The sequence below is a fragment of the Dipodascopsis tothii genome (assembly GCF_038497935.1).
Source record: "Dipodascopsis tothii strain CBS 759.85 unplaced genomic scaffold V1510scaffold_18, whole genome shotgun sequence".
NCBI classification, from domain to species: domain Eukaryota; kingdom Fungi; phylum Ascomycota; class Lipomycetes; order Lipomycetales; family Lipomycetaceae; genus Neoaidaea; species Neoaidaea tothii.
In genome coordinates, this window is record NW_027118002.1 from 168529 (window position 1) to 192598 (window position 24070).

The following is a 24070-nucleotide window of genomic DNA, read 5'->3' on the forward strand; positions in this document are numbered from 1 at the left end:
CGCAGCGCAGATGGCGTGCTGTCGCGGGCGCGCCGTCCGGCCCGGCCCGGCCCGGCCGTGCCGCCGCCGTATTCGCTCACAGCTGGCGGCCGGCTGTCACAGCGGTGTGCAGCTCTGCTGCACCACGCATCAGGGCCGCCGCCGCCCAGACGCACCGCTAGCACGCAGCCAATAGCCACTGTGCTGGGCCCGATAGCAGACCCTCTGCACTGGCTACCCGCTTGATAGCCTCATTTCGGACCGTACGTGCTGTGCAACAGTGGCGACCTTGCCCTCTGCGCGCTGCCCTCGAGCAGCTGTCGCTTGGGCGGCCGCAGTCTTGGCAAGCCGATCCAGCGCGCTGGGCCCTCTGCGGCCTCCGCCGGTCTCTGTTCGACCTATGGCAGACCCCCGGTTGGGTCTGCGGTATCGCGCCAAGCCGCGGGCCACACAGCGCACGCCCATCCGGCCGGCACCGCCGACGCCGGCTCGCGCGCCCGCCCGCGTGCCTGCCGTGATAGCCCTCCACGCCGACCACCGCGTCCGCCGACTGGCACGGCCGGCCGCCGCTGCCCATAACCGCGCACCTGCGGTGGAGCGCCGACGCGGGGACCTCCGCTGCAGCGGACGCCAAGCCGGTAGCGCCTGCAGCTACCGTCTGCCGGCAGGCGCAAGGTACCGTCGCTGCCCTAGTGCCGCGCGCCGCGGGCCTGGCGCCAACGGTGTGCGGCGGCACCGCGAATCGCCAGGCCGGTGCGCGGTCCACGCGGCAGCCTCGTCCGGCATGTGACGGCCGGCGGCGCGTGGCCTAGCAGCGCGCCGCTGTGCCGGTGCGCTCAGGTGACCGCGCAGCCACGTTGGGGCGCCGTCGCGCCTACAGCGTCGGGTGGCGCCGCGCTTGGCTCCGCCGCACTGACCTGGCCGCGGCCGTCAGGCGACACGCCACGCCGCCGCGTCTCACTGCCGCGTCTGACGTGGCCGTCGCCACGGCGGCCCGCCGACGCGCTACGACCGTCAGGTAGGAAAGCTTTGGATTGCACATAGGAATATAGAACACAATTAAACATTCAAAAAGTATCAGACATGGTAACATTAAATTTTCTTCCCAAACACCTCCCGCCAGTTCTCAATCAGGAACTGGATCACATCGTTCTTCTTCTGCATGTCCACCATCTCGCGGGCACCGGTCTTGTCGCGGACAAGCGTCGGCGCAAACACGACGGCGAGGTTGCGCGAGGTCATGAGATTGACCGCGCTGGCCTCGCGCACGTTCTGGAGATGCTCCATCAGGAACTCGAGGCAGCGGCGGTGGCAGGCCGGTAGCGTGAAGATCACGTCGCGGAGCTTCTCGACCTTGCCGCCCTCGTTGCCGATCTCGGCGACGGTGATGAACGACATGTAGGCATCGTAGGTCACGAGCGGGACGGGCAGGTACCGCAGGTACTGCTTGAGCACCGAGGTCGCGCCCGAGATGTCGCCCTCGATGGCGTCCGCGATGGCGAGCTCGCCGTCTTCGGTGGCAGCGTCGGCGCGCTCGAACGCGTCCTGGATGCGCGACATGTGCGACTTGCCGCCGGACTTGCGGTAGACGCCCTCGAACTCGAGGCCGCGGTGCTCGACCTCGGCGATGCAGCGCGTGACGATCAGCGGGATGTCGCGGGCCTCGAGCGCGACGCGGTCCTCGAGCGTGACGCCGACGAGCTTGGACAGGCTGCCGTTGTCGGCGCGGGTCGGGTCGATCATGCGGACCTCGTCGGCGCCGGCCTGCGACGACACCGCGGCCGAGACCTTCATCTTCATGCCGCGCAGCAGGCCGCTGCCGGCGCTGGCGCCGACGCCGGACCCCGCGCTGCCGCTGCTGCCCTTGCCGCTGCTGCCGCTGCTCTTGGTGGACGCGGTCTCGAGGTCGGTCGACAGGCCCGACGCCACGTTGTTGATGGCCGCCGTGATCGTGCCCGTGCTGTTGCTCTTGCTCATCGGGATCATGATGTTGAGCGCGTTCGGGCCGGGGTACTGGCTCGACGGCTCGGCCGGCGCGTGCGCGTTGTACGGCCCGGACGTCTCCAGGTGCGGGTGGTCGGCCGAGAAGATCTTGTTGAAGCCCTTGAGGCCTTTGCCCATCGCCGCGCCGCCCTTGCGCCACTTGGACTTCTTCACCGGCACGTTCGTCGCCGTCGACGTGTGCAGGAAGATCGGCTGCGGGTGCGCGACGCTCACGAGCCCGTCGTCGAACGCGCGGTCGAGCGACGCCAGGTTCGGCGTCGTCGCCGCCGTGCTGTTGACGCTCGGCGTCGACGGCACCGCCGTCACGGACGAGACAGACGTCTCGTACGAGTAGCGCTCGTAGCTGAAGTCGTCCGCGTCCTTTGCGCGAAGCGCCGGCCCGAAGCCGCGCGACTGCAGTAGCTTGGTCTCGGTCTGCAGGCGCTGCATCTCTCGGCTAAGCGCTACGTTGACGTCCTTGAGCTGCGCGTGCTTGGCCGACAGGTGGTGCGTCTCGATCGAGATCTGGTCCCGCAGCTTGGACAGCCGCATGTTTTCGTCGAGCAGCTCGTTGCGCTGCACGATCAGGTTCTCGATCTCGGTCTGCAGGCCCTGCTTGGTCTGCTCGAGGTCTGCCGTGAACTGCTGGATCAGGTCGCTGCCTTCGCCCGCGGCCTTGGTCTCGGCCCTGCTGGCCGGGCCCTGGAGCACGCCGAGCTCGCTGCGCGCGACTTCCACCTGCGCCTGCAGGTTCGCGACGGTCTGGCGCTTCTCGCTCGCAAGCACGTCCAGGCGGTCGACGTCGGGATGGCCGGCCTTCAGGCGCGCCTCTAGCTCGACAATGCGCTGCGACGATCGCGCAAGCTCATACTTCAGCGCCGTGTTCTCGTCGGCGCGGTCAAACGTGGGCGAGGACAGGAGCGCAGACCGGTCGGCCGAAAAGGCCGGAAAGCCGGCGTCGGCCCCGGCGTTGGCTTTCGAGCCGGCCGTCAGCGGCGACACCGAACCCTGGTCGGCCCCCAGCTGGGGGCTCTCCATTGCCTCCGGGCCCGGGGTCGACCGGCTCGGCCGGCGCACGCGGCGGGGCGAGTAGGCTGCTCACGCGGTCAGTTTCGTGTTCCCGGTCGGCTTTGAAACTTACTCTTTTGGTTGTTGAGGATGTTGGCAAAGTCCTCGTCCAGGCTGAAGCCGCCGGTGGAGGGGAAGAAGGAGAGCGAGATGTTCTGGGCGTCAACGCCTCTGGCGCCTGAGGCACTTACCGTCGCAAAGTCGCTGTTGTCCAGAAACTTCTCGCCCTGCTTCTCCTTGGGCGTCCGCGGCGTCGACGACGACAGCGTCGAGCCGTCCTCCTCAGTGTCCTTGTGGCCGGAGCTGCCGGCAGCCGGCTTGTGGCCGAGGTACGGCTCGTCGCCGGCCTTCTCGGGCGGCGTCACCGGCCGGAGACTGCTGTTGGTCGAGCTCGTGCTCTCCTTGCTGGCGGCGCTGCCCTTGCGGAAGAACTTGGCGTTGGTCTGCGAGAGCGGCGCGGACTTGACGGACGACACCGACGAGTTCGAGAGCGCGCTGGCGTGGCCGACGTTGGCCGCCGAGCCAAACGACGACGTGATGCTGTGTAGGATCGTAGAGCCGATCGACGGCGACCGCCGGCTGAGGCCGCTGCCGCCGCTGGTCTTGCGGTACTTGCGCCCGGCGATGCCGGGCTCGGCGACCTGCGACTGGAAGTTGAACGCGGACTTGGGCGCGGCCATGGACGCGTGCACGCTGTCGCTGTCGAAGACGGGAAACGTGGCCGCGTGCGTGGGCTCGCCGCGCGACGCCGAGCGTCCACGCGTGCGCGCCGACCGGAACAGCCCGGCGGCGGGCTCGGCCGGGCGCTCGTCGTCGCGCTCAGGCGAGGCCGACCGGAGCGACGTGTTGCGGATCGTGTCGGTCGAGTTGACCGTGCCGAACGAGATGATCGAGGGCGACGCCGACAGCCCGCGGCCCGAGAGCGACCCAGACCGGTCCAGCGACGGCCGCTCGGCCTCGTCCGCCTCGCGCACGCTCCCGTCCGCGTCCAGGTGCTGCAGCAGCTCCGGCGACGCCGTCTCCGAGTACGACACCGACCGCGAGATCCGCCGCGCGACCTTGGACAGGTTCGGGCGCTTGCCCAGGTCCGACAGGAAGCCCTTGCTCTGCCGCGAGATGTTGGACGCCGCGGACGAGAACGAGCCCGAGAGCGGCGACGGCAGCGGCGACATCAGCAGCCGCGTCGGCTTCTGGCTCGCCGGCCCGATCTGCCCGCCGTGGAAATTGGCCGACGCCGACGACACCGACGACGACGCCGTCACCGGCGCCTCCGCCGGCAGCGCCGGCGCCGGCTCCGCCGCCGTGTACGACGCCAGGATGTCGCTCGACGTCGACGACGACTTGATGCTCGGCCCCGAGCTCTTGGCGAGCGGGTCGTCCGCCGCCAGGAAGTCGTACGCGGTCATGTGCAGCGACGAGCTGCTCGACTCGAAGCTGTCGGCCGTGCTGCTCGCGCTGTCGCGCTCGGCCTTGCGCCGCGACCGCGCAGACTCGCCCGACGTGGACTTGGTCGACAGCGTCCGGCTCGGGAACTTGAAGCCCTTCTTGATCGGCGGCGCGGCGTCCGCGCTGGCAAACGTCGGCACCGTCGGCGCCGGCGGCGGCGCCGCCGACACGCCGGCAGCCATCTCGAGGCGGGGGGCGGGGCCCGGCAGCTCGTCCTTGTCAATGTCGGTCCCGAGCGTCTGCGTGCTCTGCGACCGCGACGGCGACGGCACCGCGGGCAGCTCCGGCACGGGCTCCTCCGGCAGGGTGTTGACGCTGGGCTGGCGTCCGGACGAGCCACTGAAGCTCCCGGCGCTGGGACCGTAATTGTCGAGGATGTCGGTCGAGATGGAGGTTGCGCGGACGATGGGCGGTGGCGGGACGCCTGTGGCGGTGTGTGGCGCGGGTGCTGCAGATGGGGCTGGGGCGATCGGCCCCGACGCAGCACGCTGAAAAGGGTTGGCCAGGACGGGCGCGTCCGGGTGCGCGTCATCCGGCGCCGAATGGGTCGATATCGGTGTCGATATCGTCCGCGGCCCGTCGGGCTTGTCGGCCGCGTCCGGCACGGGCGGCAGGCGGTCCTTGTCCGGCGCCGGCGGCCGCTCCGCGCGGCCGGGGTCGGACAGCGACCGCTCCGGCGGCGGCGGCGCGGGCGGCGGGATGGATGGCAGCCGCTTGTCGACGTTGGGCTCGTCGTGGCCAGACGACGTGCTCGTGCGCGGACGCGAGGCGTCGCGCTCGCGTTGCTCGCGTTGCTCGCGCTCGCGCAGCCGCTCCGCCGCGCGCCGCTTGCGCCGCGCGACCAGCGCCTCGTGGCATTTCAGGCAGAAGATGCCCTGGCCGGTCTTGGCGTAGCGGAGGTTGTCGATCGAGCGCTTGCAGTTGCGGCACCGGAAGCAGTTGGCGCAGTAGGCCTGGTCGGGCGCGGTCAGGATGGCCAGGTCCGAGATCTTGGTCTCGCAGATGACGCAGTGGTACGAGCACGTGCGGCACAGCAGGTTGCCGTCGCCGAGCACGAGCAGGTTGTTCTCGCCCGGCAGCTGCGAGTCGCACTTGGAGCACCGGAAGCCTGGGGTCAGCGCGCGCGCCGCACGACTTACACTTGATGTGCCAGCGGTTCCCACCGAGCTCGAACGCGCGGCCGGCCTCGAGCACCTGCTTGCACTTCTTGCACAGGTACTCCTCGTCGTCGGCCTCGGCGTGGGTGGCGTCCATCGTGGCCGGGCGCCCGATTGCGCTGGGGGCGTCCAGGCTGTGACGGCGGGCGGTGGCACCGCCCGCCGGCTATTCGCTCCTCGCGACGGTCTCTCGCCGGGATCCGGGCGCGCTGGGCGGCCGCGGTACTCTGGCGGGCTCTGACGGCGCGCCGCTGGCCATCGGCCGGGCGGCGGGGGCGGCGTGGGCGGGGGTCGGCCCTTGTTCTCTGCGCGGGCGCTCGGGCGCGTGCGCGGCGCTGTCTGCTGGGCCGGGGGCTCTCGGCGCTCAGTCGGCGGTGCTCTTGCCGCCTGGGGTCTGCTGGCGCTGCGCTGCGGGCGTGCTGAGTGATGCCAGAGGCCGTGTGGACGAAAAGATTCGAGTAGAGAGAACAACCGCTCAAAGTTCGCGGCCGTCCAAAATTACTGTCCGGGCACGCACCACCGCGCAGCGCAATTTCCAGCCAAGTCCCGACGGCCGACACCACTAGTCTAGACACCGACCGGTGGAGATGGCGGCGGAGCTTAACCGGCTTAGCGAGTAGACCAGTTTAGAAACAACCATCGAGTAAATTGGGCGACTAGCACCCGACGCAAGGCGGTCTGCGCGCGGCCTCTGCGCCCTGGGGCCGCGCCGAGACGGGCTGGCCTGCGTAGCCGACTCCGTATCGACCGCTGGCGCGCCTGCGGCGCGGGCGGCGGCAGCGACCGGCCCCTTGGGCTGGCCAGATCCGGGAGAGGGGGGCCGCCCGCGCCCGCCCGCTCAGACGCCGGGCGCGCGCCCGGCCGCCCGGTTTGCGCGCTGCCGGGACGGTTCGCCTGCCAGGCGAGCCCGCGCCCGCGCCTACGCTGGCTACAAAGGCGCGGCGGCCGACGTGTGACCCTGGATCGCGACAGATCGTGCGACGCGGGCCGATGCAGCGCGCGCCGCGTCTGGGGGACCGCCCGCCTGGTCAGCCGCGACAGCATACGTGCGCCTGCGTCGTGCATACGGTGCGACACTTCCCCTTGTTCTATTTTAGGCTGCGGCGCGGTGCCAACGCACCATGCCGGCGCAGCACGCCGCGCACCGGCGGCGGCCGCGGGCGGGCGCGGACGGCCGGCCAGGGCACGGCAGCGCGCGCAGGCGGGCGGGCGCGGACACCTGCCCGGCGGGGGGGGCTGCCCCTGCCAGCAAATTGAGTTTGCGGCGGACTGGGCTAGACTAAGGGGCTGGCAAATTGCGAAACCCGAGCCCTAGCCCTACCAAGCGGTGCCGGCGGTGCCGCCGCCGCCTGCGGGCTGTCTCCCAGGGCGCTGTGGCTGCTGCGCGCCGGTGCTGCGGCCGCCGCGCCTGCGCCCTGCGCGCCGCGCGCCGCGCACCCCGGCGGCCGCCGTGGACAGCGAGCTAGCGCGGCGCTACTGCGGTGCCCTGGGACGGGGCCCGGTCGGCTGGCTAGCGCGGCGACTCGCGGGACGCCGACAGCGGTCCGGAGAGTCACGTGCAGCACGTGACTTTCACGTGACGTCTGCGCCCTATCCTTGCAATTGACTAGTAAACATCCAAAAACATCAGTAGCGATTAAAGACGATCCAAAAACGAGAACCATGGCCGCAGAGACCTCTGCGCGCCATGCTTCATAGGCACTCAATGCTAACAGACAAAACTAAAAACACGTCGAAGTAAATTGACAACACCCGTCATGAGCCGCGGCCACGGCGGCGGCTCTCTATAACATACACATAACGACCATAATTGAACATTAAACCGAAAATCGAAACGTCTCAGATGCCAAAAAACGGGACTGGCGCGCGCGCCCTTTAGTCACCGTTCGTGATCAGCGCTGTGCTGTGCTGCTGCTTGCGGATCTGGTGCACGCACTGTCGGTCAGCCCCGCCGCTTTGTCGTCCCACGTACCTTGTTGATAGTCTGCACCAGCAACGCTGGCTTTAGTGGCTTAGACAGGTACTCGTCCATCTGCGCCTGCATGCAGCGCTCGCGGTCGCCCAGCATCGCGTGCGCCGTCAGCGCCACGATCGGCGTGCGCGCCCGGATGCTGATGTTCTGCCGCTCCCACTCGCGGATCTTGGCCGTGGCCTCGAAGCCGCCCATCACCGGCATCTGCACGTCCATGAGCACGACGTCGTAGCGCTTGCGCTTGACAGCGTCGAACGCCTGCGAGCCGTTCTCCACGACCTCGATCCGGTGCTTGTACTTCTCCAGGATCCGCACCGCCAGCTTCTGGTTGACAACGTTGTCTTCCGCCAGCAGAATGTCGAAGGTCTTGGCGCCGTCCGAGTTCAGCGGCGCCGCGCGCGACTCGAGCGCAGGCCTGAGCGCGTTGCCCATGTCCTGCACCGAGCACGGCGTGTTGCCGTACGACGTAATGCCCATGTCGAGACACAGCTTGAGGTTCACCTGGGGGATGCACGGGTGCAGAAGCACCAACGGAATGTACTTCAGGTGGTTCAGCGTCCGCAGCTTCGATGCCACGTCCAGGCTGTTCACGATGATCGTGTCGAACTTCGGGCCCGACTGGTCCACCGGCAGCGGCGCCTCCTCCACCGAGTGCACCACCCACGGCACGAGCTTGAGCTGCTTCATCGACGCCACCAGGTCCTCGATCACCGGCTGCTCGTGCACTGTGTCGATGAACAGCACCGAGTGCTCCTTGAACGGCGCCAGGTTTTCCAGCAGCACGTTCAGGCCGCCCTCAGCCTGCCGCACCCGCAGAGTGAAGTAGAACTGCGAGCCCTTGCCGTACTCGCTGCGCACCCACACCGTGCCGCCCATCAGGTTGATCAGCTGCTTCGAGATTGACAGTCCGAGACCAGTGCCGCCGAATTTGCGCGTCGTCGAGCCGTCCGCTTGGCAGAACGTGTCGAAAATCACGTCGAGCTTGTCGTTACGGATGCCGATGCCCGTGTCTGACACGCAGAACTCGATCAGCATCTCGTCAGGCGAGTCGACGTCGCTTTGGTCCGCGGCCTTGCGCACGCTCAGCGTGACCTCTCCGCTCTCCGTGAACTTAATCGCGTTGCCCACGAGGTTCAGAATGACCTGGCGAAGACGGAACGAGTCACCAATCAGGTTGTCGGGGAACGTGTTGTCGATCTTGTACAACAGGTCGAGATGCTTCTCGTTCGCCTTCACCGCTAGCGTCTTCAGCGCACCGAACGTGGTGCCCCGCAGCGAGAACGCGATCTTCTCGATCGTCATCCTGTTAGCCTCGATCTTGGAGATATCGAGAATGTCGTCGATGATCGTTAATAGACTGTTGGCCAGGTTGTGCACAATAGATAACATCTCACGCTGGTACTGCGTGAGCTCGGTGTCGAGCGACAGCTGCGTCATTCCAATGATACCGTTCATTGGCGTTCTAATCTCGTGAGACATGTTGGCAAGGAACTCGGATTTCGTGCGGTTCGCAAGCTCGGCAGCCTCACGAGCCGCAGTGTTACGCTGAATGGACTCGCGAAGGTTGAACACCATCTGGTTGATCTTGGTCTTGAGCGCGTCCATCTCGCCGGAGGCCTCGACGGTGATGAATCTAGTGAAGTCACCGTCCGTAGCCGCGGCCGTAATCTGGGCGAAGGCTCGCACCTGGGTCGTAAGGTTGGCGGCCATGATGTTGACGTTCGTCGTGATTTCCTTCCAGAGACCGTCGACGTCGGAAACCTGGGCTTGCACGCCTAGCTTTCCGTCGATACCCACGTCCTTGGCGACTCGCGTCACTTCGGAAGCGAAAACCTGGAGTCGGTCCACCATCTTGTTGATCGTAGACTTGAGCGCCAGCATCTCGCCCTGGGCGTGCACATCGATCTTGCGCGAAAGGTCGCCCTCGGCGACAGCCGTGGTGACGTCAGCGATACTGCGCACCTGGGTCGTCAGGTTGCTGGCCATGACGTTCACGTTCTCGGTGATCTCCTTCCACGCGCCCTCGACGTCCTCGACCTTGGCCTGGCCGCCCAGGATACCCTCGGTACCCACAGCACGGGCAACCTTGGTCACCTCCAATGCGAAGTTCTGCAGTCGGTCCACCATCTTGTTGATGGTCGACTTGAGGTCGAGCATCTCACCCTTACAGTTGGCCGAGACCTTCTGCGAGAGGTCGCCGCGGGCGACGGCGGTGGTGACCTTGGCGATGTTTCGCACCTGGTCGGTAAGATTGCTAGCCATGGCGTTCACGTTGTCTGTGAGTTCGCGCCAAATTCCCTCAACGCCCTCGATCTGGGCCTGTCCGCCAAGTCGTCCCTCGACACCGGTCTCCCTCGCGACCCTCGTGACCTCAAATGCAAATGTTCGTAGTTGGTCCACCATAGAGTTGATGGTCTTCTGTAGCTCGAGAATCTCTCCTTGCGCGTGGACATTGATCTTGCGGGAGAGATCGCCTAGGGCGACGGCCCGGGTGACGTCGGCAATCTCTCGCACCTGGTTTGTCAGGTTCGAGGCCATGACGTTGACGTTGTATGTTAGCTCGCGCCAGACACCCTCGGTGCCGTCGTCGGCGGCCTGGCCGCCCAGGGTCCCGCCAGCGACCTCGTTGGCAACCCGAGTGACCTCGGACGCGAACCGTTGGAGCTGGTCCATCATGCGGTTGATGGTCTCCTTAAACTTGACGATTTCCGGGTCGAGCTCCTCCTCGTGCACGATGACCTTCTTGGACAGATCACCCTGCGCAACAGCGATGACGACCTCGCCAATTTCCATGAGCGCCCGTTGGAAAGCGCGGTTGGCGTTCTGCGACTTTCGCAGCTCGCGGTCGAGAATGATGGTATCTACAATGCGGCGTTCGTGGGGCTCGAAGGACTCGGTGAAGTCCTTGATCATCTCGCGGGCCTGCGCCAAGTCCAGCTCGAGCGCGAGCACGGTGGTCTTGCTCGCAAAGAGCTCCTTCTCCTGCGCCTTGACCTTGGCGTTGAGCTTCTGGAGCTCAGGGACCTGGGCGTCGTACTTGGCAACGAGCTCGTTGTAGACTGCAGCCGAGATAGGCGGCGAGTCCTCGACGACGATGCCCGAGCCGGGCAAACAATAGGCCGGTCCCTTGTTGAGCAGCGCGTAGTTGTTGGGGTTGCTGAAGATCATGCTCGCGTAAGACTTGGCCGGTGTCGGGCTGCCCGAAAGCGGCGGCGCGGCCGCCGGTGCCGGCGTGGGCTTGGTGGCGGCAGCCGACAGGCTGCGGTCGACCGCGGTCAAGTGGTTCAGCGTCGAGTCGATCGACTGCAGGGTCTTGCCCGGCGACGTCGACGGCAGCGGACCGGTCTTTTCGGTCGGCGACGAGCCCGTAGAGGGCGTACCGCCGGTCGTGTTGGCGCGGTGCTCGAGGTCGCGCACGCGGTAGATGACCGACGACAGCACCTTCTCGAGCTGGTCCTTGATGTCGCATGGCGTGCCGGGCAGGATGATCGGCTTCGTGTTCGAGATCAGCACATGATCCGACACGGCCAGGTTGTGGAGGACGGACACCACGGCGTGGCACGTCACGTCGTCGCACGACCCCATTGTCGCGGCGCTGGCTCTAGCCTGCTGTCAGCACCGCTGGCCCCGCACACTCACCTCCGACGCCACTCGCGCTGTGCGCTGCGTGTTTTCCTGCTGCTTGCTCAGCTCCCCAGCGCGGCCTGAGTCGCCGCTGCTGTCGCTGATGGCGCTCGCGAGATGCCGCTGCTGCCTGTAGCTGACGATCCCCGCTGTCGCCTCCTATCTCTGTCTGCACTCCCTGCGGCTGACTGCGCAGCTCGGCACGGTAGCAATCTATCTGGCGGGCGCCTGGCTGCGCGCGACGACAAACGATGGAAGACGCAATCTAGCACCCTCGACTGGAGCACACCTGGCAGCGAGTGTACGAATTGTTTGGTGAAGTTGCAAGGCGACGGAAATTTTGGTGTAGTGGACTTTTCTGCCGGTTTTTTGGGTTTGGTGACGAAAATGGTCAGCAAAATCGCTATGGGGCCGGGTAATCGCGGGCCTGCGACCGCTCACGACGATACAAGGTTTAGCGGGCCGCGGGTGTTTGGCGCTAGCCCGGCACTAGCTAGCCGCGTTAAACATCGCTGCCGGTGCCGGCCACATCCGGTAACGCCTAGCGTGTCCCGACTGCCGGCTGCAGCTCACGGCAGCCCTATGACGTGTGCGGCTAGGTACGGGCTCGCAGCAGCCCAGGCCGGCCACCTAGCGGTGTAGCCGGCAGTCGTGCACGCGGCCGCGGAGGTAGCGGAACTCCGGCAGTGCGGCGCAGCCCGCCGCGCGCCGCGCGCCGCGGGTGCCCGCTATCGCCAGCCCGCCCACCGCGGCCGGCGGCGGTGCCCGCGCCAGTCCCGCCACGGCCGCGCGCGGACCGGTCGCCTGCGGCCCCCTGTGCCAGCGCGCGGCTGCCGCCGGTGGGTAGACGCCCGTGGCCGTTGGCCTGGTAGCCGCTACTGCGGCCTTGGCCTGCATGCGGCCCAGGGCACTTGTGCTCTTCTGGCGCCTGCAGCCACCTGCAGGCGGGCGGGCCTGCAGGCCTCCCGCAGGCGACCGCGCTAGCAGGAGCCGGTCGCCAGCTACGGCGTGCCCGCGGCCACCTCGCGCCCGCGCGGGCTGCGGCCCGCGTGGGCTGGCGTGGCCATGGCTCTGGCGCCATGGCCACGCCGCGGCCCTGTCGGCGGCGCCCGCCGCACCCTGCCCCCCGCTACGGCGCCAGGAGTGGCGCACGGAGTGGCGTCAGGGCGGGCGGCTGGAGCCGGCGGCACGGATCCAGCCGACCGGAACTGCCCGCCCGCTTGGGCCGTACGGCCGCGGCCCTGCTGCCTATCCGGGCAGCCGCGGCTGGCGCCTGACGCCCACCCGTCTGGGGCCGGCTGTCGTCTCCGGCCGCTGTTCCGCTCTCGTTCGCCTACGCCAGCGGCCGCCGCCCGCGCTGGCGTCTGCAGGTGGGCCGGCCACCGCACGACCCTGCCACCCGCCCAGAGCGCCACCGCCCAGAGCTGGCCGCCGCTGCTGCCACTGCTATCGCGGTGGGCACCGCGTCGCCCAAACAAGCAGGAATTAATGACCGCTGCACGTAGGCTGCACTATTGCTAAAGTATATTTGGATGGCGCCATGCCCGTCCCTGCGGCCTGACCCGCCGCGCAGCCGCGCACGTGCCAGATAACGCCGTATGTTCTGTGTTGCGCCGCGCTAGCACCCTAAGTCTCGCGCGTCACGGTCCTCCCCCGGCCGCGAACACCCGCCGCGGTGACACCCCGACAGCCGCTAGCACAAGGTGCGTCGCGGGTGCACGAAAGCGCAGCCAGCCGCGGGCACGATGATATCACGGGCCAGAGGGGCTTGTGGCGGCCGGCTCGCCGTCCGGCGCCACGCCACCTGGCGGCAGCGCCGCCAGCTTCCCAGGCACCGCCGCCCGCGCGCCGTAGCCCGTGCGCGGCCACGAGAACCACTCAAACAGGTCGGCCAGGTCGAGTTCGAGCCCAAAGTCCGCCGCCGCCGCCCCAGCGTCGACGCCCGCCGCAGCGCAGGCGTCAGCCGCCACAGCCGCCACAGCCGCCACAGCCGGCGCCGCGCCTGCCAGCTGGCGCGCGGCGCCCACCGGGCCCTCGCCGGCCGGCCCGCCCGTCGGCCCGCACGCCGGCCCCGCGCCCCCAGCCTCGCGCCCGATGAGGCTGTCGAGGTCCGCCGCCGTCCAGCGCATGTCGGCGAAAATAGTGCGCGCGTTGCCGTACATGCGCCGCCGCTCACCGATCACGTCCTGCAGGATCTCGGCGTAGCGGGCGGCCACGGGCCAGCACTCGCCCACCGCCGCCAGCGTCTGGACCAGCACTCCGATGTCCTCCGGCAGCACGGTGTCTGTCTTGAAGCTATGCACGACAGCCGCACGCGCCGCCACCCAAAGCGTCCACGCGTAGTGCGGCCCCATACTGCCGCGCCAGCACGCACGACCCCGCTCGGCCGCCAGGGCCCGCGTCAGCCGGACAATCTCGGCCACGGCCGTCTGGCAGTGTGCGCGCGCGCTGGCCGACGGGCCGAACGCGGCCGACTGCTGGTGCGGGTAACCGGCGAGAGAGTGCAGCCGGATGTGGGCCGTGTAGTAGAGCGACAGCAGCTTGGCCCAGAGCGCACGCTGGTCGCCGACGAGCGCGCAGACGGCGTCGACGGACGCCGCGCGGGCGGGCAGCGTCTGGCGCCAGGCGCCGATGGCCGCGTCGAGCACGAGGTAGTCGCGGCGCCAGCGGGCGACGGCGGCGGCTGAGAGCACGTCGAGCGGCTGGCGCAGAAAGTCGTGGACGCGCGCGAGCACGCCGAGGAGCTCGAGCTCGTACGCAAACGTGTCGCCGGCGGCGGCGTGCACGCGCCCGGCCGAGAAAAACGGGCCGGGGACGGTGTCGCCAGAGGCGGCCCAGGCGGGCTCAGGACCGGGCAGACGCCGTATGACGTCACCGATGTGGAACGCGAACGAGCTGGCGACGCCCGCGTAGCGGTCGAGCCCGAGCCGCGTGGCCAGCGTGCAGGCGGCCGCAAGGACCGCCCACGTGGCCGAGCCGGTGGACGTGCCGACGGCGTCGAGTGCAAGCACGACGACGGCCTCAAGCGTGTCGACCGTGGCGGGCCGGACCGTGAGCGCGAGCACGCGCTCGGCGGCCCGGGCGCGCAGGGCCGCGGCGGCGTCATCGGCGAGCGCCGCCGGCGCCAGCCGCGAGCCGACGGCGGCCACGGCGTAGAGCACGGCCGGCGCGTCGCCGGCGAACAGCCGGGGCCACGTCGCGCGCACGTCGAGGACCGGAAACCACGGCTGCACGTGCCGGAAGTACGCCGCGACGAGGTCGGCCAGGACCGGCGGCGCCGGCAGGCCGTCGGGCGCGGTCCAGCTGGCGGCACGGGCGACGGCCTGCGCGGCGGGCGAGGGCGGCGCCGCGCGGCGTGCGGCGGGCGACTCAGGGGGCGGCGCCGCACCGCGTGCGGCGGGATACTCAGGGGGCGGCGCCGCACGCGGTGCGGCGCGCGCGCCCTGCGCCGCCACCGCCGCCTCCAGCGCCTCTGTCGTCAGCGCCACACGCGCGCCACGTACCCAGCCGCTGCAGGATCTCGTCGCCGAGCCCGCCGCGCACGCCCGGCTTGCGCTTCTCGGCGTACGCGCACGCCGCGCCGTTGCGCGCGCACCAGCCGCACACCGGCAGCTGCTTGTCGCAGCGCACCTTGCGCAGCTTGCAGCGGTCGCATCTGCGGTCAGCCCGAACGGCGGCCGCCTTACGAGGACGCGATCTGGCCGGTCAGGGCGGGCTCGCGCTTGCGCTTGTCGGCCGCCATCTCGGCGGTCGTCCGGCCGGCCGCGCGGCTATATACGGGCGCGCAGCGGGCGGCGGGCGGGCAGCGGACGGGCAGCGCGCGGCGGGCGGGCCGCCGGTGCGCCGCACGCCGAGCCCGAACCCTAGATCCGGGGTAATCGCGGGGAACGGCCGGGCGGCCCTCCGCTCCGCCTTAAAAGGCCGCGCCGCGGCCCCCGGCAGCCAGCAATGGCGATCCCGACCTCCAAGCCGTTTCCGACCATCGTCGCCGTCAAGGTGTACCTGCTCGAGGGCCAGGGCATCGGCGGCGACTACCACAACGTCGCCCGCGGCCACTGGCTGATCGACAACGCGATCTCGAACCCCATGTCCCGGTACGAGCCGTACCGCGCGTCGCGCGTCTCGTGGGGCATCAACGTCCTCGGCTCCTTCTGCGTCGAGCTCGTCGCGTCCGACGGCACGACCGGCTTCGCTACCGGCTTCGGCGGCCCGCCCGCGTGCTGGCTCGTCAAGCAGCACTTCGAGCGCTTCATCGTCGGCCGCGACCCCCGCGACTACAACGAGCTCTGGGAGCAGATGTTCCGCGCCAGCATGTTCTACGGCCGCAAGGGCCTGCCCATCGCCGTCATCTCCGTGGTCGACCTCGCGCTGTGGGACCTGCTCGGCAAGATCCGCGGCGAGCCCGTCTACAAGATGATCGGCGGCGCCACCACGGACCGCATCAGCTTCTACTGCACCGGCGCGCGCCCCGAGTGCGCCAAGGACATGGGCTTCTGGGGCGGCAAGGTCGCGCTCCCCCACGGCCCGGCCGAGGGCCACGCGGGCCTGCGCAAGAACGTCGAGTTCCTGCGCGCCCACCGCGCGGCCGTCGGGCCCGACTTCCCGCTCATGGTCGACTGCTACATGTCGCTGACGGTGCAGTACGCGATCGAGCTCGAGGCGGCCACGCGCGACCTCGCCATCAACTGGTTCGAGGAGGTCCTCCACCCCGACGACGTCGAGGGCTTCCAGCGCCTCAAGCAGGCCGCGCCCCACATGAAGTGGACCACCGGCGAGCACGAGTACACCAAGTACGGCTTCCGCCGCCTGATCGAGGGCCGCTGCGTCGACATCCTCCAGCCCGACGTCATGTGGGTCGGCGGCATGACCGAGCTGCTCAAGATCACGGCCCAGGCGGCGGCCTACGACATCCCCGTCGTGCCCCACGCGTCCGGGCCGTACTCGTACCACTACGTGGCCTCGCAGAACAACACCCCGTTCCAGGAGTACCTGGCCAACTCGCCCGACAGCCGCTCGATCCTGCCGGTCTTTGGCGCGCTCTTCACGAACGAGCCGATCCCGACCCGCGGCTACATCGACCTCGCCGACCTGGACGCGCCCGGCTTCGGGCTGGAGCTCAACCCGGCCGTGCGCCTGATCGACGCGGCCGCCGTGCTGGCGCCGCCGCCGCCGCGGCCGCTGGTGGCGCCGGACGACGCCGACTAGGCCTGTAGCTCGGCTCGCTTAAATACAAAGCCCGCATGCTCCCACGTATTACCCCACGCCGCGCCCGCGCCGCACGCCCCAGCCGGCGGCGGCCCGCCCCGGGCCCGCTTCCGCCGGCCCTGCTGGCTCGGCCCAGCGCGGGCCGGCCGGCTATAAAAGGGCCGGGCCGGGGCCCCAGCGGCCATCGAGATGAAGGTCGTCGACAGCCACGTCCACCTCTACAGCCGCTCGCACCTCGCCGAGCTGGCCTGGATGACGCCGGGGCACGCGCTCGCGCGCGACTGCCGGCTGGCCGAGTACGTGGCCGACGCGCGCGGCCTGCCGCCGGGCCGCGACCTGGCGGGGATCGTGTTTGTGGAGGCCGACCGCGTCCAGAGCGCGGCCGACTGGTCCGGCCCCGAGAACGAGTTTGCGTTTGCCGGGCGGTGCCTGCGCGGCCAGCTGGCGCCGGACGAGGGCCCGAACGCGCACGCGGACCTGGTCGTGGGCGTGGTGCCGTGGGCGCCGCTGCCGCAGGGGCCGGCGGCCATGGAGGCCTTCGTGGCGGCGCTCAAGGAGCGCGACGCGGTCGCGTTCGAGTCCGTCAAGGGCTTCCGGTACCTCGTGCAGGACAAGCCGCCGGGCGTGATGACCGCGCCGGCGTTTGTCGAGTCGCTGCGGTGGATGGGCGAGCGCGGGCTGGCGTTTGACGTGGGCATCGACCTGCACCGGGCCGGCCCGGGGCAGTTTGTGGAGGCCGTGGCCATGGTGTCGGCGGCGCCGGACACGACGTACGTGTTCAACCACCTCGGCAAGCCGGTGCTGACGGCGCTGCCGGCGCCGGGCGACGGCAGGTTCGCGGCGTGGAGGGCGGCGCTGGCCGAGCTGGCCGGCTTCCGCACCTACGTGAAGCTGTCGGGCGTGTTTGCCGAGCTGCCGCCGGGCGCGGCCGACGAGACGGCGCTCGCGCTGGTCTACCCGTGGGTCGCGGCCGTCTTCGAGCTGTTTGGGCCGGAGCGGGTGCTGTGGGCGAGCGACTGGCCGGTGTGCACGGTCGAGGGAGGCGCCGACTCGGTCGGCCGCTGGGCGCGCCTGACGGACGCGCTGCTGCGGCGGCTGGGCGTCGACGCGGCCGGGCAGGCCATGGTGTGGCACGGCGCGGCCGCGCGCGCGTACCGGCTTGTTTAGGGAGCCACTGGGGCGTGTACGCGAAATGCATTACTGGAGGTTGACAAAGAGGCCGCCGTCGACGAGAACCTGGGCGCCGGTGACGTAGCACGAGAGGTCGCTGGCCAGGAACACGGCGGGGCCGGCCAAGTCCGCCGGCTCGCCGAGCCGGCCGAGCGGCACGCGCGCGGCCATGGCCGCGCCCTTGGCGCCGACCAGATCGGCCTCGTTGAGGCCGGTGCGGATGGTGCCGGGCAGCAGCGCGTTGCAGCGGATGCCGTGCTGGCCGAGGGCGACCGCGCACGACTGCATCAGCGACAGCACGCCAGCCTTGGTGGGCGTGTAGTGTGTCTGCAGGCCGCCGCCGACCAGCGCCGAGATCGACGAGACGCCGATGATGGACCCGCCGGTGCCCTGGGCCTGCATCTGGCGCGCGGCCGCCTGCGTGGCGAAGAACGCGCCGTCGAGGTTGACGGCGACCGTGCGCCGGTACGTGTCGGCCGGCATTGTCGTGAACTCGGCGAACGGGCAGATGCCGGCGTTGGACACGAAGACGTCGAGCTTGCCAAAGTGCGCGACGGCCGCGGCCACGAGCGCCTGGCCGGCCTCGGGCGTGGAGATGTCGCCGGCGACGCTGGCGAAGACGCCGGGGCCGCGCTCGGCGGCAATCTGGGCGCCGAGGGCGGCCGCGGCCGCGGCGGAGGGCTCGTCGGGGTAGTAGTTGATGCAGACGCTGGCGCCGTGCCGGGCCATTTCGAGCGCGATCGCGCGGCCGATGCCGCTGGCCGCGCCGGTGATTGCGACCGCCTTGCCAGTGAGAAGCGCCATGGCGGCTGGGGGGGGGGCCGGGGCTTAAGAGCGGGCGGCGGGCGGCGGGCGGGCCGCGGGTCCCCCGCACACGTGACCGCGCGGGCACGGACCACGTGCTCAGGGGCAGGGCGGCGCCGGTGCGCCGCATGCTGTGCGGCTGGCCGGCACGCCGCATGCCGTGCGGCTCGCTGTTGCGCCGCATGCTGTGCGGCTGGCCAGTGCGCCGCACACCGTGCGGCTCCCTCGACGCCGCGCGCCGTGCGGCTCAGAGCCGCCCGCACCGCCCGCCGCCCGCGCCGCGCACCGTGCGGCTCACTCCTGCCCGAACGTCCACACCCGGTCGAGCTCCAGAAACTGCGGGTCCTCAAACCAGCCCGCAATGTCGGCGTGGTCCAGCCCCGGCGACGCCGCCGCCCCGCGCTCCCGCGGCTGGTACAGCGCCGAAAAGTCCGGCTGGAAGGTCAGCGGCAGCGGCGGCGAGATCGAGTCCGGCTCCGGCAGCCACGGCACCTCGGCCGGCGTCGTCGCCGCCGTCCGCGCCAGGCCGCGCTCGGCCTCCAGCGAGTACGCCGGCTGGCGGATGTCCACGCGGTCGCCGCGGTTCAGCGCCATCTGCGCGCGCGTGTTGTGCAGCACGAGCTGGAACTTGGCGGCCAGGTTCTCGCGCGGCCCCCGCGGCTCGTCCGCCGCCACCGCGTAGCCCTGCCACCGGCGCGCAATCTCGGCCAGCGCGGCCACCACGCCCTCAAACTCGGGCAGCAGCTCGGCCCGCGAGAACGACGCGTGCGATAGCAGCGCCCGGCCCGTCACAAACAGGCAGAACGCAAACTGCGGGCTCACCGGGCCCTCCATGTTGGCCAGGTACCGCTCGGTCATGCCCACGATCTCCTTCGCCGCGGCCACGCAGGTCTCGGCCGAGTTGACCTGGGACAGCTTCATGGAGCTGACCTGCCACTGCGCGATCGGGTACGCCACGAACTGGTGCAGCAGGATCACGCTCGTGTTGTGCGTGATGTGCGCCAGCGTCAGGTTCTGGTCCATGAACCGGCTGTACCGCGAGTCCGGCCGCAGCCGCACGTCGCGCCACTCGGCCGGCAGGTCGAACTTCCACCGCGTCAGCTGCAGATCGAGGCTCTTGAACCGCAGCATCCACTCGTGCAGCTGCCCCGCGCTCGACGGGTTGACGTCCTGCTGCAGGAAGAACCGGGTGACCTGGCTGAGCGACTCGGTGGCCTCGACGCAGTACGAGAACCCGCCCAGCGCCGTGACCTCGCCGTCGTCGGCCGGCCGCGCGGGCGGGCCGCTGGGCGAGGTCGACACGGCGTCCAGCGACGTGTCAAAGTCCCGGATGCCAAAGAACCGTGTCACCACCGGCCGGCCGGCCGCCCAGCACTCGCCGGAGCACGGCAGCCGCCGCCGCACGTCCATGCTCGTCAGGCTGGGGTTCCACCCCGTCGAGACCGAGCAGAACCGGTCGAGCAGGAAGACCGTCCAGAACACCCGCCGGCGCTCCTCGGCCTCGGTCCACGACTCGGCCTTGCGCAGGAACCGCATGCGCCGCATGAACTTCTGCGGCGACGCCGTCTCGTCGAGCTCGTCCTCGACGCTGAGCTGCAGGTGCTCCACCGTGCGCGTCATCGAGTCGACGACGGCCCACGACTTGGGCCCGCTTCCGCGCCCGATCAGGTCGAACGCCACGATCAGCAGCGCCTGCAGGTTCTCCACCGAGTACGACTCCATGCTGGTCGCGATCACGTACTGCCGGCAGGCCTGGCAGAGCTTGGCCTGCAGCGCGGGGTCCCGCACCCGCCCGTCCGCGCAGAACCGCACGTTGGCCACCACGATCGCGTGCAGCACCACGTCCTGCGCGCGCCGCGCGGCCGGGCTGCGGAGCTTCTGCCGGAACGACGCCTCGTGCAGCACCGGCACCCACGGGTGCACGTACAGAAAGTGCAGGTCCACGAGAGCGTCGAGGACGTCGTCCGGCGGTAGGTACCCCTGCGCCTCCTGGAACTGGTCCAGGCGCGCGGCGAGCGTCGGCGCGGGCCGCGCCCGCTTCGGCTCGCCATCGCCGCCGTCCGCGGGGCTCCGCCGTTTGCCGCCCAGCCGCAGTTCGTCCTGGAGCTGGCCCAGCTCGTCCGCCAGCGACACCGCCGGCGCTGCGTCTGCCTCGGCCCGCGTCAGCGCCTGCCCGAGCAGCGGCGACAGCACCTGCCGCAGCACCAGCGTCTGGCCCAGAAAGAGCTTCTCGAGCGTGTCTGGTCAGCGCATCCGCAACAGACGTACCGATCCGGTCGGCGTGCGACTGCAGCACGCCCGCCTTCATCTTGGGCTTCATGCGGTCGTCGTCGTACTCGCACTCGAGGTCTTGTCAGCGCTGTGCGGCTGTCCACGTACTGAACTTGGCGCAGTAGTAGCAGGGGCTCGTCCGCGAGCACTTCCGCTTGCGCTTGCGGCACGACTGGCACCTGCCGTCAGCGCGCCCGGCGGCCACTTACGCAGGCCCGTCGGCGCCGTCGCCGTCGCCGTCGCCGTCGGCGCCGTCGTCTGCAATGTCCGTGCGCTCGCGCTCCGCGCGCTCTGTGTCCCTGCGTTCGATGGCCATGGCGGTCGGCGGGCGCGACAGGCCGGCTAAACCCCGGGTTACCCGGCACCCCGCACCTTCGCGGGGAAGGCGGGGCGCGGGGAACCGCTCCCTCACCGACAATGCCGCCCGTCAGGCCGTCTGTCGAGCGCCTGCGGCGTCGAACGGCGCATGCGGTAAGTAGGCCGGGGGCTGTCTGACGTCAGTGCGAGATCTGCCGTCTGCGGAAGACCAGGTGAGTGATTTGGCGCCGGGGGGAGCGCGAACAGCGGCCGAGTGGAGCAGCAACGGCCGCGACGGCGCCGCGACGGCTGCGCGAGCAGGCGGCAGGCGGCAACGGCCGCTGGTGGGACTGGCCAGTGGCCGCTGGCGATTGCTGCGCTGCTCGGCCGGCCGTCTACGAAGCCGGCACGGGCTCGCTGCGCCGCACGGTCTGAGCCGCACGCCCGCACCCGCCGTCTTGGCACCGCGCCAACTGTGCGGTTGCGGTTATGCAGCTGTGCGGCTATGCGGCTATATGCGGCTACATGCAGCGGCCAAGCAGGACGGCCTCGGATGGCTGCCGGGGACACTGCGCGGCTCAGCGCGGCCGGCGGTGTGCGGGGCTATCTCGCCAGAGGCGCCGGGCGGGTGCGCCGGCGGCTGCCTGGCAGTGACGGCTGCGTGCGGCTATATGACGAGCCTCCGGCGGCGGCTCCGCCGGGGGTGGCTGCCCTGCGGGCAGACGTGGAGGCGGGCGCGCTGCTGAGCCTGCCCGAAGGGCAGCAACCCTCGACGGAGTCGCCGCCGGAGGCTCGTGCGGCTACATGCGGCTACATGCGGCTATATGGCGAGCCTCCGGCGGCGACTCCGTCGAGGGTGGCTGCCCTCCGGGCAGGTACAGCAGCGTGCGCCCACCGGCACGTCTGCCCGCAGGGCAGCAACCCTCGACGGAGTCGCCGCCGGAGGCTCGTGCGGCTATATGCGGCTATATGAGCCTCCGGCGGCGACTCCGTCGAGGGTGGGCCCTTCGGGCAGGCACAGCAGCCTGCGCCCACCGGCACGCTTGCCCGGAGGGCAGCAACCCTCGACGGAGTCGCCGCCGGAGGCTAGCGCGGCTGCATGCGGCTATATGGCAGCCGCCGGCGGCACGTCTGCCCGAAGGCCACCGACAGAGTCGCCGCATATAGCCGCATATAGCCGCACAGACCGCGCCGCGGTCCAACAGTGCTGACGACAGGTGCGACGGCCGCAACCCCTGCCAGACATGCGTGCAGAACGAGGAGGACTGCGTCTACCACGAGGCGCCGGTGCTGTAAGTGCTCCGCGGGCGCGCTGACGGCAGCGGCAAGTCCAAGACGGACGTCGTGCTCGAGACGCTGCTGGACCTGCGCGCCGAGATCTCGCGGCTGAGCACGGCGGTGGCGGTGCGCAACGAGGCGGACGACACGTCGTCGGTGGGGTCGGCGCGGCGCGCGGCCGACCGGCGAGACGAGCTGCCGGCGTCGATCCCGAACAACCACACGTCGGCGTCGGAGGACCTGCTGCGGTGGCACATCTTTGACGACACGCCGGAGCTGCGGGAGGGCTTCAAGAACGTGTACGAGCTCGAGAACCGGCGGCCGGCGGTGCCGTTCCGGAGCACGGCCGTGTATCCGTTCATTCCAGCGGACCACCGCGACCGGCTGGTGGACGCGTTCCAGCGCAACGTCAACTTCTGGTACCCCGTGCTGTCGCTGGACACGGTGGTCGGCCTGGTGGGCGTGCTGTGGGAGCACACGCCCGCGCAGACGTGCCGCGCGTGCCTGGCGCAGCTGGTGATGGCGGTCGGGTTCGCGTGCCTGGATGTCGAGCGCGCACACCCCGACTCGTACGCCGGGGAGGCGTCGTGGGGCGGCGCGACGGCAGACCCCATCGGCCGCACGTACTTTGAGTCGGCCAACCGGCTGCTGTTCCTGGCCCTGGCCGAGAACTCGGTCGAGGCCATGCTGTGCCTGTTCTACGTCGGCGTCTACTACGGCTACCTCCAGCGGCCGATCCAGGCCGCGTTCTTCCTGACGGCCACGGCGGCCAAGTGCCAGACGCTGCTGCGGTACTCCAAGGCGACGCTGCCGGCGGCCGACGCCGAGTGCCTGAACCGCGTGTTCTGGGCGTGCTTCATCCTGGAAAGGTACGTGGGTGGCGGCGCCGCTGACGCCAGCGACATGGTGGTGGAGCTGCGCAAGCTCCCCCAGAGCGGGTCGTCGGCGATCGAGTCGTCGGTGGACCTGCCGTCGCGGTACCAGACGCACCGGGACGAGCGCACGAGCGAGCGGTCGACGCTGTACTTTCTGGCGTGCATCTCCATCCGGCGGCTGCTGAACCGGATCCACGGCCTGCTGTACCTGGACCGCGCGCCGGACCCGGACCCGGACGTGTCGGTGATGCTCGAGCTGGACCGCCAGCTGGACGAGTGGCACGCGGTGCTGCCGCCGCAGCTCAAGTTCTCGCGGACGGACTGGGCCGAGCGGCTGACGGACCCGCACCAGGCGTTTCTGCGGCAGCGGTACCTGGCGGCCAAGTCCGTCATCTTCCGGCCGGCGTTCAACCGCGTGGCCGAGTGCGACGCGCGGGGGTACCACTTTGAGCGCGACTCGCCGACGGTGCTGGCCGCGGTGAACTGCATCGACGCGGCGCTGTACCACATGCTGGGCCTGCGCGGCTTCTGCCACACGGTCTTTGTGGACACGTGGATCTGCGCGCTGTCGATGACGGGCGTGGCGCTGGTGCTGCTGGTGACGGTGCGGTCGCCGTCGCTCAAGTTCTACGCGGAGATGGCGGGGCCGGCGCAGCTGGCGACGTACCTGAAGACGCTGGAGGACACGCTGGAGAGCTTCACGCGGGCGAGCCCGGACAAGTCGCCGACGGTTGGGCAGTGCTGCGCGACGATTGCATACGTGCGGCAGCGGGTGCGCGACGGCTAGGGCTGGGCGGAGCGCCGGGGGCCGGGGGCCGGGCCGGAGCGGGGGGGGGGGGGGGGGGGGGGGGGGGGGGGGGGGCGGGCGGGGCGGCGCCCGCCCCGCGCCCCAGCCCCCCCCCCCCCCCGCGGCCCCCCGGGCCCCCCGCCCCCCCCGCCCC

At 70.3% G+C, this 24070-nt stretch overlaps 8 protein-coding genes across 8 annotated transcripts; 3 read left to right on the forward strand and 5 right to left on the reverse strand.

Annotated features, from left to right (window-relative positions):
* Nucleotides 1–1071: 1071 nt before the first annotated feature.
* On the reverse strand, nt 1072–5730 carry V1510DRAFT_403547 (uncharacterized protein; the record flags this gene model as incomplete). Its single annotated transcript, XM_066932177.1, has 4 exons — nt 1072–3056; nt 3104–3185; nt 3222–5584; nt 5616–5730. The coding sequence occupies 4 exons, from the start codon at nt 5728–5730 to the stop codon at nt 1072–1074; spliced, it is 4545 nt and encodes a 1514-aa protein (XP_066788522.1).
* Nucleotides 5731–7217: 1487 nt separating this feature from the next.
* V1510DRAFT_418196 (uncharacterized protein) lies at nt 7218–11568 on the reverse strand. Its single transcript, XM_066934083.1, has 2 exons — nt 11245–11568; nt 7218–11211 (listed from the first exon to the last, which is right to left on the reverse strand). Exon 2 carries the CDS (start codon nt 11188–11190, stop codon nt 7576–7578), a length of 3615 nt encoding a protein of 1204 aa, XP_066788523.1. The 5' UTR covers nt 11191–11211; nt 11245–11568; the 3' UTR covers nt 7218–7575.
* A 1145-nt stretch (nt 11569–12713) lies between these two features.
* Nucleotides 12714–14971, reverse strand: V1510DRAFT_435702 (uncharacterized protein; the record flags this gene model as incomplete). The annotated part of the gene is made up of 4 exons (XM_066935551.1): nt 12714–14532; nt 14635–14701; nt 14733–14884; nt 14916–14971. 4 exons carry the CDS (start codon nt 14969–14971, stop codon nt 12981–12983), a joined length of 1827 nt encoding a protein of 608 aa, XP_066788524.1. The 3' UTR covers nt 12714–12980.
* Nucleotides 14972–15402: 431 nt separating this feature from the next.
* V1510DRAFT_418197 (enolase C-terminal domain-like protein) lies at nt 15403–16482 on the forward strand. The gene has a single exon (XM_066934084.1). The coding sequence runs from the start codon at nt 15526–15528 to the stop codon at nt 16432–16434; it is 909 nt and encodes a 302-aa protein (XP_066788525.1). The 5' UTR covers nt 15403–15525; the 3' UTR covers nt 16435–16482.
* A 20-nt stretch (nt 16483–16502) lies between these two features.
* V1510DRAFT_155409 (uncharacterized protein) lies at nt 16503–17738 on the forward strand. Its single transcript, XM_066930345.1, has one exon. The coding sequence runs from the start codon at nt 16624–16626 to the stop codon at nt 17599–17601; it is 978 nt and encodes a 325-aa protein (XP_066788526.1). The 5' UTR covers nt 16503–16623; the 3' UTR covers nt 17602–17738.
* V1510DRAFT_395542 (peroxisomal 2,4-dienoyl-CoA reductase) lies at nt 17632–18408 on the reverse strand (the record flags this gene model as incomplete). Its single annotated transcript, XM_066931867.1, has 1 exon — nt 17632–18408. The coding sequence occupies one exon, from the start codon at nt 18406–18408 to the stop codon at nt 17632–17634; it is 777 nt and encodes a 258-aa protein (XP_066788527.1).
* V1510DRAFT_155412 (fungal-specific transcription factor domain-containing protein) lies at nt 18376–20454 on the reverse strand (the record flags this gene model as incomplete). The annotated part of the gene is made up of 2 exons (XM_066930346.1): nt 18376–18445; nt 18695–20454. A coding segment is annotated over one exon (1752 nt), but the record flags the coding sequence as incomplete, so codon positions are not given.
* A 492-nt stretch (nt 20455–20946) lies between these two features.
* V1510DRAFT_379380 (uncharacterized protein) lies at nt 20947–23949 on the forward strand. The gene is made up of 5 exons (XM_066931613.1): nt 20947–21150; nt 21181–21209; nt 22194–22268; nt 22299–23123; nt 23154–23949. Exons 1-5 carry the CDS (start codon nt 21097–21099, stop codon nt 23914–23916), a joined length of 1746 nt encoding a protein of 581 aa, XP_066788529.1. The 5' UTR covers nt 20947–21096; the 3' UTR covers nt 23917–23949.
* Nucleotides 23950–24070: the final 121 nt, after the last annotated feature.